This window comes from Tachyglossus aculeatus, chromosome 20, assembly GCF_015852505.1.
Source record: "Tachyglossus aculeatus isolate mTacAcu1 chromosome 20, mTacAcu1.pri, whole genome shotgun sequence".
In the NCBI taxonomy this organism is placed as follows: Eukaryota; Metazoa; Chordata; class Mammalia; order Monotremata; family Tachyglossidae; genus Tachyglossus; species Tachyglossus aculeatus.
This window is the reverse complement of record NC_052085.1, coordinates 10,694,941-10,711,767: the sequence shown is the minus strand read 5'-3', so window position 1 is coordinate 10,711,767 and position 16,827 is coordinate 10,694,941. Positions and strand designations below refer to the sequence as shown.

Here is a 16,827-nt window from a genome sequence, read left to right as displayed (position 1 = left end):
CTTAGCGACTGCTTGGAGACTTCGGGAGGGAGTTAAAAGTTTATAAGAGTTGATGGGGTGTTGTGGGCGTGGGATTTGATGGAGGAGGAATAGAAGACTTGTCGAGTGGGAGGGAGCTGAGTTATAACAGGAAACAAACAAATTGGCAGCAGGAAAAGTCAGCTCAGTGTCTGGATAGTCGCTTCATCACCTCCCCTGCTAGTCTGTAATCTCCTTGAGGACAGAGATCTTCTCTACTAACTCTGTTGTACTCTTCCAGAGGTTTATAGCAGTGCTCTGCACAGAGTAACCACTCAGTAAATATTGACTGATTTCTTCCAGCTGCATTAAATTGCTCAGGGGAAAGTGGGCTGGGGGTTGGCAGTCCAGGAGTGACAAAGGGAGGGGGCCGGTGGAGGCGGCAGTTGAGGGAATGGGTGTTTGCATCAAGGAAGGGAGGATGGGCAGAGAGACGAGGCGGGGTATGTGATAGTCATTCATCCATTCATTCAATTGTATTTATTGAGCGCTTACTGTGGGCAGAGCACTGGGAAGTACAAGTTGGCAACATATAGAGACGGTCCCTACCCACCAACGGGCTCACGGTCTAGAAGGGGGAGACAGACAACATAACAAAACGTGTGGACAGGTGTCAAGTCCTCAGAATAAATAGAAATAAAGCTAGATGCACATCATTAACAAAATAAATAGAATAGTAAATATGTACAAGTAAAATAGAGTAATAAATCTGTACAGACATATATATAGGGCTGTGGGGAGGGGAAGGAGGTAGGGCGGGGGGATGGGGAGGAGGAGAGGAAAAAGGGGGCTCAGTCTGGGCAGGCCTCCTGGAGGAGGTGAGCTCTCAGTAGGGCTTGGAAGGGAGGAAGAGAGCTAGCTTGATGGATGTGCGGAGGGAGGGCATTCCGGGCCAGGGGGAGGACATGGGCCGGGGTCGTCTGGGTTAGGAGGAGTGGGACTGGAATATGGAAGTGGTGGGAGGCAGTGAGGTCTGAGTCTTTGCGGGCGTGAGAGAGAAGGCTGTGGTCAGACAGTGTTGTCACAATTGACGAGGTTAGAGCCCACACGGTATTTTGAGATGACTTGATCTCTAGTATGTGTGTCCTCTCTGCTGCATGGCCGAGGTGGGTTGAAGCAGGTGGTCAGCAGGATTGTGAAGCGAAAGGAAATGGGGGTCAGAGGGAACACCCACATGGAGGTTGCAAATGCCAAGGATCAGAGCAGGAGAAGGGGACGAGAGTTGGAAGGTGAGGAAGGCATCAGAATCAGACAGATACAGAGATGGGATTAGCGGGCAGTAGATTACAGCGACTAGTAGTCTTAGTGGGTGGTGAAGGTGGGTAATCTGGGATTCAGAGGCGGGGCAGAGATGGACCAAAAATAACATGGAAGGGCGAGGAGGAGGTCGAATGGGGAGAGTGGGAGAAGGTGAGGGCTGAGAAGGAGAAGAAGGAGCATCAGACACGGCCTAAGTGTCGGCGACCATGAGGAAACTGGCCAGAAACAGGTCACAGCCCCAGATGACAGTGGAATGGATCTCTCAGAGAACACAAAGTGCCCACTTCACTGAGAGAAAATATTTCCTGTGCGAAATTCCATGTTGTTAACCCATGGGGTGGTTTTGTTCCCTCTGGTCATTTCTGGTGGGTTCTAAGAGGAAAACCTTGTCCCAGAATCCAGCAGCTCAGTGCGGTCACGGGGCCAGCTGGCATCTTTCAGGTGGGTCGGGGGCTCCGGCAGGGGTGGGGTCGAGGAGACAGTCACACATCGAGTTCCTGGATTCTGCGGGGAAAAATATTTTTCCACCTCATCATCTCGTCGGTTTCATAATGAATGTTTAAGATCTAAAATGATCCTGATGTGGGTGTCAAATCACACTTGAAATGTCGTGGGTGGGAGGCGGTGGTATAAAACTAAGCCTGACTCACAGGATCGGCCTCTGACCTCTTTAACCCTCCACCCTGTGGGAGGACCAGCACAGCGATGCGGGAAGGCAGTTTATAGGTGGTTCTCGCTCTGGGGATAGGGGAAGAGAGGGGAACTAGGGAAGCAAAAAGATTGGAGTCAGAAACAATCAGGACAGCCCAGGGCCCTGAGTTTCATCTGGCTTCCAGTGGCGGGGGGAGCAGAAGCAGAGGCTGAGAGCGTCAGGGATCAGGGACTACGGTAGGGGCAGGAGCCCTGACACAAACCCTTGTGTGGTGGTGGTGTAGTTGTGGGGGTGATGGAGACTCAGGAACCACCTGTGAATTTATTCCCCTTAAGGCCCGCTTCCTCTTTCAATTAAAGAAACGTCTTTAAAAACTTCTCCATCTAAATTACCTACTTCCCACTGATTAAAGGACTCCAGTCTTAGTTCATTTTTTCCATTTTTGTTATGACGGAAATTCATTTTAGTGTCACGAAGGGGTCTAGGTCACATGTGAGCCCGTTGCTGGGTAGGGACCATCTCTATAAGTTGCCGACTTGTACTTCCCAAGCGCTTAGTACACAGTAAGCACTCAATAAATACGATTGAATGAATGAACAAATACCATCATCATCATCATTTATTATTATTACTATTATTATTATGCGTGTTTACTCGCTGTGATGCCTGTCTCCCCCCCACCCCTTAGACTGTAAGCCTGTCGTGGGCAGGGATTGTCTCTCCTTATTGCCGTATTGTACTTATTGAAAATATACTTGGGGAAGTTCAATACAAAGATAGAAAAATTATCCAGATGTTCAGAAATCTTGTTGCTTTCCATTCCTGCCCCTGGCCTTGTTGACCATGTCTCTCCTGCCAGAATAAAACAGATGACTGAGGGAATTATTTAGAGGGAAAAAGTCACTTTTGCCTGAAACTCCAGATAACTTCACTGAAGAGTCCTCAGTGGGGTGGTGGTTCGAGAGAAACTGTGGTTAGTTTGTTGATGGAGTCTCCCGTTGGGAAATTCAGATGGGCTTGAGAGTTCAGGACTGTGAATCTGGGAGGTTGGATTGATGATGTGTTAGAGAGGTTTGGCACACCCGGCCATCCTTGCCAGTTGTTCCTGCTCAGTCAGGGAGTACATTGAGTAAGTAGGCAAGCCTATTGTCTCACAGCCTCGTTCTTGTCTCTCCTGCTGCCGACTTCTTGTTCTCACCCTCCTTCTGCCTGAAACTCCCTCCCAGTCAACATCAAGTATCCCACAGCTAATAAATAATGATTAATCACTGGTATTTTTCATGCACCGTATTAAGCATTGAGGCAGATTCAAGATAATCAAGGTGGACCCAGTCTCTGAACCACATTGGGCTCCCAGGCAAAGCAGGAGGGAGAACAGGAATCAAGTCCCCATTTTACAGATGAGGAAACGGAGGCACTGAGAAGTACAGTGACTTACTTGCCCTAGGTCATACAGCAGGCAAGTGATGGAGCTGGATTCGAACACAGATCTTGACTCCCAAGCCCCTGTGCTTTCCACTAGACCGCACTGCTTCTCTGATCTCTTCATTTTAAAATCCCTCCTAAAGCTCCCTGGAGCTTCTGCCCAGCTCACGACAATGATGGTGCCTGGTCCTGGGTTGTGGTGCCTAGGGTCAGGCTGCATTGGCTTTCCCAGGAATGGCGCCAGCACCTTCACAGCTGGATTAGCCTGGACTGGCTCCAGGGTGGTATTTGTACTTCCCAAGCGCTTAGTACAGTGCTCTGCTCATAGTAAGCGCTCAATAAATACGATTGATGATGATGATGACTCCTCAACTGGCCGCATATCCCTATGGGCCCGGCTAGGCAGGTGGTTCCTAGCTGGGACAGCACTTCATTTAGTTCCCCTTCACCGAGCCACTGAGAGCCACAGGGTGGAAGAAAAGAAACTTCCTCTCTTTAAACCCCCCACCTGTCTTTAAGTATCTTTCCAGCTGACCCCAAGGGGCCCCCAGCTCCTGCCCACTGGGACCTTAATTCCAGCCCCAGGAAGCCCCCCAGGTTTGGCTGCCTCTGTGAGGCCGGTCCTGGGCTGCTGCAGCCAAAAACTGAACTTGAGGCCGGGAGCTACTTCCCTGCTCCAACTGGAAGGCGGTTGGGGAAGCGAGCCTTAACCCGGAGGAAAGAGGAACCGAGTCCCGAGGGGCCCGTGGGACATTTGTGAAAAGCATCCCCCGTTGCCGAGATTCCGCTCCTCCTGCAACAAAACTTATCTTAAAAAGTGTCATCACTACTGTGGCCAACAGGACCCTTTCCCCATCCCCGCCATCGACCCCCGGCCCACGTCATCCCCCGGGCCTGGAATGCCCTCCCTCTGCCCACCCGCCAAGCTCGCTCTCTTCCTCCCTTCAAGGCTCTACTGAGAGCTCACCTCCTCCAGGAGGCCTTCCCAGACTGAGCCCCTTCCTTCCTCTCCCCCTCATCCCCCTCTCCATCCCCCCCATCTTACCTCCTTCCCTTCCCCACAGCACCTGTATATATGTATTTATGTTTGTACATATTTATTACTCTATTTATTTTACTTGTACATATCTATTCTATTTATTTTATTTTGTTAGTATGTTTGGTTTTGTTCTCTGTCTCCCCCTTTTAGACTGTGAGCCCACTGTTGGGTAGGGACTGTCTCTATATGTTGCCAATTTGTACTTCCCAAGCGCTTAGTACAGTGCTCTGCACATAGTAAGCGCTCAATAAATACGATTGATGATGATGATGATGATTTTCTGGCCGGCAGGAAAAGCCACAATTTCAGAAAAAGCCATTTGCAGAATCAAGCACTGTCTTTGACTTTCTTTAAATAATGACAAGGATTCAAGTCAGTTTCACATCTCAAGATTTTTATCCGTTCACTTGAGGCTTAAAACACATGTTCCGGAACACTTAACTGTATTGCATAAATAGAGAAACTGGAAAGTGAAAACATTCCATCTTAGGTATCACAATCATTTTTTTTAAAAAACAAAACCCTGTAGCAGCTAAAAATGTTTAACAGCATTTGTATCTTCGGGACTGTTTAAAAAAAAAAAAACAAACTGCTCTCGTAAGCCACGCAAGGATTGAGCATCCTTTAAAAAAAAAATAAGTATGTACAATAAACCTCACCCCCGCCACCCAACTCGCAACACACAATGTCTAAAACAACATCGGCTGTGCTGGGGCACCAAGAGGGCGGCAGGGTCTTTCTCATTCATTGTCGGTGGGCTCACACCTCCTCAGGTGGCGAACTTGTCTTCCGTGCCATGATCCTCTGACACCTGGGGCAGGCTCCAGCCTGGAAGCACTGTCTGTGAAAGCAAGCTCTGCAAGCTGCCCAGGAGACAGAAAGCCAGTCACCAGGGAATAATAATAATAATAATAATAATAATAATAATAATAATAATAGCATTTATTGAGCGCTTACTATGTGCAAAGCACTGTTCTAAGCGCTGGGGAGGTTACAAGCTGATCCCCCCTTCTTACCTCCTTCCCTTCCCCACAGCACCTGTATATATGTATATATGTTTATACAGATTTATTACTCTATTTATTTTACTTGTACATAGCTATTCTATTTATTTTATTTTGTTGGTATGTTCGGTTTTGTTCTCTGTCTCCCCCCTTTTAGACTGTGAGCCCACTGCTGGGTAGGGACTGTCTCTATGTGTTGCCAATTTGTACTTCCCAAGCGCTTAGTACAGTGTTCTGCACACAGTAAGCGCTCTATAAATACAAGTGGTGATGATGATGATGATCCCCCCCTTCTTACCTCCTTCCCTTCCCCACAGCACCTGTATATATGTATATATGTTTGTACAGATTTATTACTCTATTCATTTTACTTGTACATAGCTATTCTATTTATTTTATTTTGTTAATACGTTTGGTTTTGTTCTCTGTCTCCCCCTTTTAGACTGTGAGCCCACTGTTGGGTAGGGACTGTCTCTACATGTTGCCAATTTGTACTTCCCAAGCGCTTAGTACAGTGCTCTGCACATAGTAAGCGCTCAATAAATACGATTGATGATGATGATGATGATGATGATGAGGGAAGGTCCGACTCCCCAGCAGGGTTGGGTTAAGGTTAGTCACAGCATCCATGCATGGCACAGTAGCCCAGTGCCAGTCCCGGCCCACAGATGCCTGACCAGGGGCCCAGCTTTCTCGTTGTCTGCACTGGGATGCCCAGTAGTTGGGGAGAAGACTTCCCACGGACCTAGAAGCAGCTGGGACAGGATTTTGGGAGAATCCAGCAGCCGGGATTACCCCAGGACAGATGAAGTCACGTGGACACATGCCTTCCTACCTTGGGGACTTTAGGATGGACAGCAGGTGATGGACAGGGGCCGTGCATCGGGTCTGGAGGGGCCTCAAAGGCAGCCAGCGAGACCCCAGAGGAGCCCAGGTAGAAAGCAGCCGTAACCCCTTCCCCCTACTCCCCTTTCCTTGGCAGCACAGTTGGGCAGCTTATGGCTGGGGTCTCCCATTTCTTGCAGTGTCTTGGTGCTGAGCTCAGAGGGGCCAAGACCCCGGCCTCCGCCCTGACTCATAAGAGCATCCAATCCCGGAAGCCCTATTGCTACTCATTGAACCTTCCCCTTGTAAGTTTGGGTTCCCCCTCCTGAAGCAACCACTGTGTACCCCCCACCCCCACCCACAATTTTGCTTTCAGTTATAAGAAATAGCCGCAAGCTCAGATACCTGAGCATCTTTTACATGCCGCAGTCTGGAATGGGAAGATGACCACCGGGTTCCGGCAGAACTCGCAAATAAATCCCTTTCCTTGACACAGCTGGGGAGAGAAGAAGAATTCGGTGAGTTATCCTCTGGACCACTTTTAGGATCCTTCTCGTGCTCCAGCATCTCTGCCATCACTTGTAACCAATCTCTTGAGCAGCAGGAGAATTTTCAATGACCCTGGAGGGAAGTCAGTTTTCCAATCCTTCCAGGCTAGTCGGGGAGCAAGTAAGGAAGACTCGGGGGGCTGTGTGTTCAGCTCTCCCAAAAGCTATGGAGAGGTGGAGGCAGCAAGCCCTGTTAGTACCCTCCTCTCCAGAAAGGAGCAGCACTGTTCCCCTCTTTACTTGACCACCAGATCTGCTCCCCAATCAATCAATCAATCGTATTTATTGAGCGCTTACTGTGTGCAGAGCACTCTACTAAGCACTTGGGAGGTACACATTGGCAACATATAGAGACAGTCCCTACCCAACAGTGGGCTCACATATTCATTCATTCATTCACCCAAACCACCCTTCCCTCAGCACCTCTTCCTCCCTTGATCTCAATCTGTCAGCAAACAAAAGATGCAAAGCTCACTCTTTTTTCAGCAGCCTATAAAACTACCCCATTTTGGGGACTGATGATGTTGCTTTTTATTTATTAAGCACCAGGCTAAGTGCTGGGATAAAGCAGATAGGACACAGGCCCTTGCCCCACATGAGGCTCACAGTCTGAGGGGATGGGAGAAGAGATAGTGAATCCCCATTTTACTGATGAGGAAACCGGGACACAGAAGAGTTAGGGGAATGGCCAAGATCATTCTATATGTTGCTAACTTGTACTTCCCAAGCGCTTAGTACAGTGCTCTGCACACAGTAAGCGCTCAATAAATACGATTGAATGAATGAATTCGGCAGACGAGAGGTGGAGCTTGGATTAGAACCCAGGTCTCCTCACTCCTAGTCACGTCTGATGGGCACCACGAATCAAAGGAGACTTTACAGGAACATTTTATAACTCCTCAGAACAGAAATTAGCCCTCAATTTGCCCATCCAAAGGAAATGCCATATAAACCTGGCTCAGGTTCTTACCCAGGCACGTTAGTTTATGGCATTCAGTCAAGATTAACTTTTTGTCTTTACGTAATTTCAGTCTTTTCTGTTCATCCCCCCACAGAGATATCTCCTATAGCCACATTTATGACGCTCCTGGCATTTTGGGTATTCACTTAGTGTAAAGTTCCATGAGAAGCCGGGCTCCGAGTTGCCTCAGTCTCCCTTACCTCACAGCTGTCCACGTGTGCGAGGCTGGCCCTCAGAATACCTCTGAGGACGGGTGCCAGGAGCCCCCGCTTGGTCTTGACGAGGTCGTCCAGAGAGAATAGGTGGAGTGCATTGGTCAAGTGCTCAGGCACCTTCTCAAACTCTTTTAAAACACTGCAGAGGTGGGGTCAAAAGTTAGAACATAGTCTAGTTCATTCAACTTGTTGCCGTAGCAGAAGTAAGGACATGTTTAAACCAGGGGGAACCAGCTGTCCATTTTGAGTGTCAGGGTGGAGAAGTTAGGAAAATTGAGAGACACACACACTCTCTCTCTCTCTCTCTCTCTCTCTCTCTCTCTCAGACTTGGGTTCTAATCTCAGATCTGCCATTTGTATGCTGTGTGACCTTAGGTGAGTCATTTCACTTCTCTGGGCCTCACTTTCCTCATCTGTAAAACGGGGATAAAATTTCTGTTCTCCCTGTCTCCCCCTTTTAGACTGTGAGCCCACTGTTGGGTAGGGACTGTCTCTATGTGTTGCCAACTTGTACTTCCCAAGCGCTTAGTACAGTGCTCTGTACACAGTAAGCGCTCAATAAATATGATTGATGATGATGATGATGATGATGATGAGGTCCATGTGGGATAGGGACAATGTCCGACCTGATTATCTTGAATCTACCCCAATGCTCAGTACAGTGCTTGGCACATTAAGTGGGTTGTCTGACCTGATTATCTTGACTCTACCCCAATGCTTAGTATAGTTCTTGGCACATTAGGTGGTGCTTAACAAATATCACAATTATTGTTTCCATTAGGAAAGGGGGTCTCTTTAAGAAAATCAACACTGATTCTTAGGGCCCTGAAGTAGCTCTTTCACTCCATGGAGACTGGCTTATCCAGTTATTTATTAATAGCGCCGCCAGAAGCAAACGAAGTATGCAGAACCAAAGTAATCTGGGTTTTTTAGAGAAGCATCATTGGTTTTAGTAGAATGCAGATTTGCATGATTTCTCCAGTAAAGGCCTAGAAGAGGTTTGAGTTTCTTGAGATCCTCTTTATGAAAGAGAGATTCTGCCAGCCTGCCTCACAGTGAGGAGAAGGAAGGGATCTTCCTGGGATCTCAGCCGCATTACACCATCTGGGGCAGAGGAGATTTGGGTAGGAAGGGACAGACAAAAAAGGTTTAAGGTGTCAAGTCTCCTCCACCCTCTCCCCAGACAAGCACACTGCATTCGGTACCTTTCAGCAAATCGGCAGGTCAGCAACAATTTCTTGATATGAATAAGCTGCTCTTGAAGTTCCTGGTGGTCAAAACCATAAACGGTGGGTGTTATTCCCAGTTACAATGTAAGAGTCATCCTTAACTCTCCCCTCCCCACCTAATTACGTCTTCCAACTCCAAAAAGACAGTAGAGCTGTGGCTCTCACGAGCAACTCAAGCTCACAATCCTCCCTCGTTTCAAAAGACAGAATATTATTGGCTCCAGGCGTTTCCTTTCTCTTATTCAGGGGGATACAATGCTTACTCTGACTCTGTCCAGTTCTTTGGCCTTGCTGTAGAGGTTGTTGCTGATGTCCGACAGATTGAACACTGGATGCTGCCATATGCTGTCCAGGAGGTGTTTGGAGAAGTTGCTGACGTAGTACTTTTTGAAGTCCCACTTCATTAAAATCCGGGCAGGGATGCAGGATTCGGAGTAGCAGTGGCAAGAGTTACAGAAATACTTGCCCAAGTAATCGCAGTAGCGCAATCTCTTCACGTACTCTGTGGAGAGCAGAGGAGAAGGCAGTTAAAACATGAAGAAGCTCTCCCGTCTCCACTGTAACATGAAAAGATTCACATTTCAGAGAGTTTGACTTCTTCTCCGCTTCCTAAAAGGACACCCAGCCATGGGCTGTCATTTGGGGTTAATGTGAGGCACCCATTGTTTTTTAGGTAATCAGGGACTCAAAAATCAGAGCCCTGGCTCTGGGGCCCAGATGTGGACAGGGAAGCAGAGGTTGGGGACAATCCTGGACTTTGGTTTGCTTCTTACCAAATCCTCCAGTGGGAGCCCCCAAAAAACCCCCTATTTTGGACAGTGGGTACTCCAAAAGTAGGAATCAGTAAATAGAGGCCAAGAGAAAACTAGTGCCTGACAGGATGGTGGGCAGAAGGCAAAGAAGCTTTTTCCCCAATAATACTGATTCATTTAGCACCCATACATTTTAGTCTGGGTTTAAGGCCCTGGAGAGACCATGCAACATCAATTCTCTTTTGTATCAAGAAGCACAGCCCAGATCAGATACTCTAAAAAGGCAGGTTAAGAAGAACCAACTGACTGACTATATTAAAGCCCATGGAAGACTTGGAAGACTTTACTGTATTTATCAGTGTCCAGAAGTGGGCAACTCTCTCTCTGTCCCTGAGCTTAAGATTCCCAGTAATCCCATTGATTGGAACACACAAACCACTCTCGATGTGGCAGAATTTTACTGCACGACTGAAAAGACACATCCTCTGTGCGTGGTTTACTAAGCTCCACAGGTTCACCTCTTTCAGAGTACTGTAATAATGATGGTATTTATTAAGCACTTATTCTCCTTCCTCTCACTCACCATACTCTCCCCAGTGCTTAGTACGGTGCTTTGCACACAGTAAATGCTCAGTAAATACGATTGAAAGTCTTGTGAGAAGCAGCATGGCCTAGTAGAAAGATCATGGACTTGGGATTCAAAGAACCTGGGTTCTGATCCTGGCTCTGCCACATATCTGTTGTGGGACCTTGGGCAAGTCACTTGACTTCTCTGTGCCTCAGTTATCTCATCTGCAAATTGGGGATTAAGACTGTGATCCCCATGTGAGAGATGGACTGTGTCCAACCTGATTAGCTTGTATCTCCCCAGTGTGTAGTTCAGTGCTTAACAAATACCAAAAAAGCGGTCTCCCGTTTGGCCTCCTCTGCCTCTGTTGCGCTGTTGTGAACCTCATGGGCAATTTGGATGAGTTTGTTCGGTTAAAAGCAAACTACAGTAAATCCAATCAAAAATGTAGAAGGGGAAGAACCAGTACAATAAGCACTTAAATACTATAAAAAAAAAACAGTCTCCAGTTTGGCCTCCTCTGCCTTTGTGCTGTGACAGACCTCATAAGCAGTTTGGATGGGTTTGTCCGGTTAAAAGCAAACTACTATAAATGCAGTCGAAAAAGTAGAATGGGAAGACCTGGTATAATTGAATGACCTCTGGAGTCCAAACCCTTCCGGGCAGTTTTCAGTTCCAGTCTGAAAACCAGAGGGGTCTGGGTCTGTGCTTATGGGCAGAGCCCATAAGCAACGTGTTCAGTGCTGGGAAAGAGGGTGGGAAGAGCAGCAGGGGGCTACGGAGGCAAATGGAGCCTTTTGTTAGAGTCCCACCCCACTGGGGTGGCCTGGCTAAATCCAGTGGGATTCGGATAGGTTTCCACCGCTAAACTAGGTCCCTGGCCCTAGCAGGTCTCCCCATCACCGTAATCGGGGGACTTTGGGCCTCAATTATGGTATTTAAGGCCTTACTATGTGCCAAGCACTATGCTAAGGGCTAGAGCAGACACAGGATAATCCAATTGGACACAGTCCCTGCTCCATTGAGCTCACAGTCTAGGGGGAGGGAGAACAGATATTTCATCCCCACTTTTTACAGACAAGGAAACGGACACAGAGAAGTTACCTGACTTGCCTAAGGTCATACAGAAGGCAGGTGGTGATAGGTCTCCCAGTCCTGTACACTTCCCACCTAAACCACGCTGCTTCTGTAAAGCTTACCATTCGGTATGAAAATTTGACAGATGGTTCTTCCTTCTCTCCAACTAACCTAGCGACTAGGATAGAACATATCCTAAACCCTAATCACCCCGATTCTTACAACATTTCAAGTTTTATCACCATTATGATGAATAATGTCTTTACAACTATTCTTTCCCACTCGGGATCCCACCAGTACTTACTGGGTTCAATTGGTGTTCCACAGCCTGCACAGAAGAAGTTTTGGGCCGCTATAATGCAATTCCGCCTACAAAAGGGAAACAGAAAGTTCCATTTTTGAAAAAGGGTTAGCAGTGTATTTTCTCCAAATGGGGAAGGACACATATAATGGCTATTATCTAAAAGTTTTGTTATTCTTCTTGGGGCAAGAGAGGAAGTAAAGGGAAGAGGACTAACATCAGTAGTGGAAGTTTTTGTGTTTGCTTCTTTTTTAGGGTGCTTGCTAAGCAAATACATATTACGTGTCAGACACTGTACTAAGCGCAGGGGTAGATACAAGGTGGTCAGGTTGGACACCGTCCCTGCCCCACATGGAGCTCACAGTCTTCAGTCCCATTTTACATATGAGGGAACTGAGGCACAGAGGAGTGAAGTGACTTGCCCAAGGTCACACAGGAGGCAAATGGCGGAGACAGGATTAGAACCTAGGTCCTTCTGACCCCTAGATCCGTGCTCTATCCATTAGGTCCCGCTGCTTCTCTATTATTACAACTACCAAGTCCTTCCCAACCCACTGGCAGAAGTCAGAGTAACTGGATGTGATTCGACTACAGTTTTATTTGAAGAAATTTCAGAGTGATGACAGTCTGGTGGGATGCGGATTCTGGGAGAGAAAGAAAAAAAGCTGCCAAAGATTCCTCCAGGGCATTTGAAAGATCATTCTTTTATTTTCTATCAGATTTCACCACCACCAGTTCACACTGAATGCACTCTATGGCTCTTGTGAGCCCGCTGTTGGGTAGGGACTGTCTCTATGTGTTGCTGACTTGTACTTCCCAAGCGCTTAGTACAGTGCTGTGCACACAGTAAGCACTCAATAAATACGAATGATTGATTGATTGATTTCACAGTTTTCCTAGAATCCCACAAAGTAGGGTGCCCAGCTAGTGGGGAAAGTTATCAAATCTTAAGGCTAATGGGACAAATGCTGGATTGCTCAAGACTGCCACCGTGACGTGCCCCATGATTTATTTTCAGCCTATTACTTCCACTATTTGACCAAAGAAGGAGTTGTTTCTATTCCTAGGGTGACAGCAGAGCCTTAGATATACCAGTGGTTTTAGTTTTTCAGAGTCTTGGGCTCTCCTCCTCATCCCCTTCTTCCCATCCCACTACCCAGACTCCAAAAAATGGGAGAGAGGAGCGGGATGTTGGAGGCTGGCTGACCTTCCTGGTGTATGTCCTGCTGGTTTGTCTTGCTGTCCTATCATCATCATCATCAATCGTATTTATTGAGCGCTTACTGTGTGCAAAGCACTGTACTAAGTGCTTGGGAAGTACAAATTGGCAACATATAGAACTATTAGAACTACACCCTTCAGGTCGCAGGCTGTGCTCAATATCTAGCACACAGCGGGCAGAGTGCTGCCAACTCTGTCTTTTTATCTTACACCATTAAGGCAATCCATCACCTTCTCCTCATTCCCTCCAGTTTGAATATTCTTCCAAGGGCACCCAGAACTCTTCTCTTATCATTCTAAGTGCGGATCAGGAATCAGGAAGGAAAGACCATTATCTTCTTATTCAAAAGCAAATCATCTTGGTTTCAAAAAGATCCCACGGGGACAGGATAGCAAAAGACTTTTTCCAGCAGGGTGACCGGTGCCACTAGTTTTCCACCAGCGGACCGGAGAGGGTCAGTCAGCCCACACCCCACCCTGTCCTCAGCCAGTAAAGGGGGGCCCCACTGCTTAAAATAGCAACTGCATCACATCCACGCCTACTCTCAAGCAGCTTCCCTTCTGCTCCTGTTCTCCCATGCCTTGCGGTTCTTCCCTGACTGTGACTGCTAAAATAAGATCCCAGAATGCAGCCAGGGGTGAAGGGGGCAGAAGCTCCATGGGTTGGTAAAACTGGATAACTTTTCAGCACACCGGGCCACCCTACCAAAACTGGAGTTGTCCAAGCAAAACCAAAATATCTAGTCACCCTCCTTCTAACTCTTCCTAGAGTCCTGTTCACAGTACTATGTCTGTAGCTATCCTATGTTCTCCAAGAAGCCAACAAAATAAGGCCAGCGTCAAGGATAACAACATCAACTTACTTGCGTGGAGGGTGAAGATTAACTAGGACTTGAAATCGAGGTGGGGCCCAGTCTTCAGTTCCTCTAAGTTGGCACTTGAACTTTATTTCTTCTACTACATCCAAACTGGATTCAAAGTCTTTTCTAAGCTTATCTTCGTTCACAATCTACAGGACACAGATTTCGGCGTTAATTTCATGTTCCCCTCCCAGTGCCATGGATTTTTAGAAGCTCGGAAATACACTGCATAAGTTACATGGAGAAATTTCTGCCTTCCTTGCTGAAGGCAAAGGGTTCCGGTTTTACGCCAAAGACACAGTCTCGGCTGTTCCCACAACCACCCCCAGAGATACAGGTAAAGGTGAGATCCCTCCTTTCTTGGATACTTTTAGGTATACGTTTTGAGAGATCTACGGCCTGGATCATTTTTCTAAAACTTATTTCTGCACATGACTTTCTTCATAAAACTCCAGTGGTTGCCCATTCCTCTCCACATCAGAGACTCCTGACTACTGGCGTTAAAGTGCTCCATCAGCTCTCCCTCCCCTTGCTTATCGTATCTCCTCTCCCACGTTAGCTCAAACTCTTCTTTCCCCTGAAGCCAACCTATTCACTGTTCCTCATTCTCGCTTCTGACGCTGAAATCTTGCTCACTCCTTCCCGCCTGCCGGGAACTTCCTCCGCTTTCATATCTGGGAAACGACAGCTCTCTCCATCTACAGAACTCTTTGAAATCACATCTCCTCCTGGAACACTTTCCTGATTCATCTCTCATCTTCTCACCCTACATCTCTCCAACCAATTACTGTGTCTGTGATTTGTGTGACACCTGAGCACGTGGGTACTCACTCCTCACCCACCCTCCAACCATACTGCACACACACACACACACACACACACACACACAACAAAGCACTTGCATGTGTATCTTTATACTCTTCTGCTTCCTATTTATTTTAGTATTTGTCTGCCTGGCTAAATAGTAAGCTCCTTGAGGGTAGGAATCAGTTTGACTAATTCTAACGTACTCTCCCAAGGGCATAGCAGTAAGCTGTACATCAACATGACATTATATATACAGACTATTGATTGATTGTGACAGAACAATGTAGTTAGATGTTTAAAAAAGGGCTGCAATTTCTGTGGGGTCTTATCCATTTCGGTAGGTGATGGTAAGGATTTTAGGAGAAGCAGCGTGGCTTAATGGAAAGAGCACGGGCTTGGGAGTCAGAGGCCGTGGGTTCTAATCCTGACTCTGCCACTTGGCAGCTGTGTGACCTTGGGCAAGTCACTTCACTTCTCTGTGCCTCAGTTACCACATCTGTAAAATGGGGATGAAGCCTGTGAGCCCCATGTGGGACAACCTGATTATCTTGTATCTACCCTAGTGCTTAGAACAGTGCTTGGCACGCAGTAAGCGCTTAACAAATACCAACATTATTATTATTATTAGGAGCACAAACTGGCCCTCCGGTTATTTTGATAATTTTACAGATTCCTCAAAATTCTTAGATGGTGTCTACTTTGGGCCCCTAAAGATTAAAAAATTATGGGTGTAAATGGGTGAGGATGCTCCCTTTGCTTCCCTTACCCTGTCCAGTGCACTTTCTTAGGGCTTCTCCTCCCACTGCCCAGCCCAGAACTACTCTGGAGCTTTTCCACAGCTTCCAGAGTCCCGTGTGACCCCTTCTTTCTGCAAGCATGTAGATGAGTGGATGTAGGGTTATGGATCTGGGGGAGGCAAATCTGAATAGGAAAAAAACACTAAAGCCGGAGGTAGCCTTCATTCAGGTTTTTGGCACAGGACGCAATCGATGCCACCCCAAATACTTACTATTGGCCCAGCAGCGTTCAGGGAGCCGGCAAGCTGAAAGTCAACTTCAATCAGCCTCCAGCGGCTCCTGAAAGATCTGTAGAGCTCCTTGGCTGTTAACTCAGCAGAACTGTAGTCAGGCTCAAGCGATCTGGAAATTACACAAATCAAAAGGGGGCAGCTCTGTGTGACTTTGGGCAAGCCACTTCACTGCTCTGTGCCTCAGTTACGTCATCTGTAAAATGGGGATTAAGACTGTGAGCCCCCCATGGGACAACCTGATCACCTTGTAACCTCCCCAGCACTTAGAACAGTGCTTTACTCATAATAAGCGCTTAATAAATGCCATAATTATTATTATTATTATTATTATCATTATGGCCAAGGTGTACCAGGTCTACCGTCCTCTTGCTCCCTTCCCCATCAAGAAAACAAAGTCAGAACTCTCACCCTGCTAAACAACCAGCAGAGATCCCAGGGAAGCTGGCTAGCACCCTGCCTCCCCCAACCAAGGTCAAGTCGGGTGTCTTAGCCATTGGTTTTTTATGATAGCATTTATTAAGCGCTTACTATGTGCAAAGCACTGTTCTAAGCGCTGGGGAGGTTACAAGGTGATCAGGTTGGCCCACGGGGGGCTCACAGTCTTTACCCCCATTTTACAGATGAGGGAACTGAGGCACAGAGAAGTTAAGTGACTTGCCCAAGGTCACACAGCTGGCAATTGGCAGAGCCGGGATTTGAACCCACGACCTCTGACTCCAAAGCCCGGGCTCTTTCCACTGAGCCACGCTGATTCTTCTACCTACGTTTGGCGAGTTCACCCAATGGTCCATCTCTAGGGTCTTTACCTTTTGCTGGAGACCTGGAAACATCTATAAGTGTCGGCGACGGTGTCAAACTGCCCAGGTTCTGCGGGAAAGGAAAACAAGTCAGAACAAGAATCTCATCTTCAGTTTGTCACTCATTTCTGGGCATTCTGAAGAAGCGGCAGCAACGTGGCTTGTGATATTCATTCATTTATTCATTCAATCGTATTTATTGAGCGCTTACTGTGTGCAGAGCACTGTACTAAGCGCT

At 47.2% G+C, this 16,827-nt stretch overlaps 1 protein-coding gene across 1 annotated transcript in view; it reads right to left on the bottom strand.

The window, feature by feature from the left end:
* Positions 1–5,099: 5,099 nt before the first annotated feature.
* The window catches only part of RUBCNL (rubicon like autophagy enhancer), a 30,546-nt gene continuing 18,818 nt past the window's right edge, over positions 5,100–16,827 (bottom strand). Inside the window, exons 7-15 of the mRNA XM_038761549.1 lie at positions 16,599–16,659; positions 15,772–15,901; positions 13,959–14,104; positions 11,878–11,942; positions 9,440–9,678; positions 9,153–9,214; positions 7,933–8,086; positions 6,629–6,719; positions 5,100–5,257 (exon numbers count right to left, since the gene is read on the bottom strand). Of these exons, the coding sequence (XP_038617477.1) occupies positions 5,154–5,257; positions 6,629–6,719; positions 7,933–8,086; positions 9,153–9,214; positions 9,440–9,678; positions 11,878–11,942; positions 13,959–14,104; positions 15,772–15,901; positions 16,599–16,659 (1,052 nt within the window). The 3' untranslated portion in view covers positions 5,100–5,153. The remainder of the gene's footprint in view (positions 5,258–6,628; positions 6,720–7,932; positions 8,087–9,152; positions 9,215–9,439; positions 9,679–11,877; positions 11,943–13,958; positions 14,105–15,771; positions 15,902–16,598; positions 16,660–16,827) is intronic.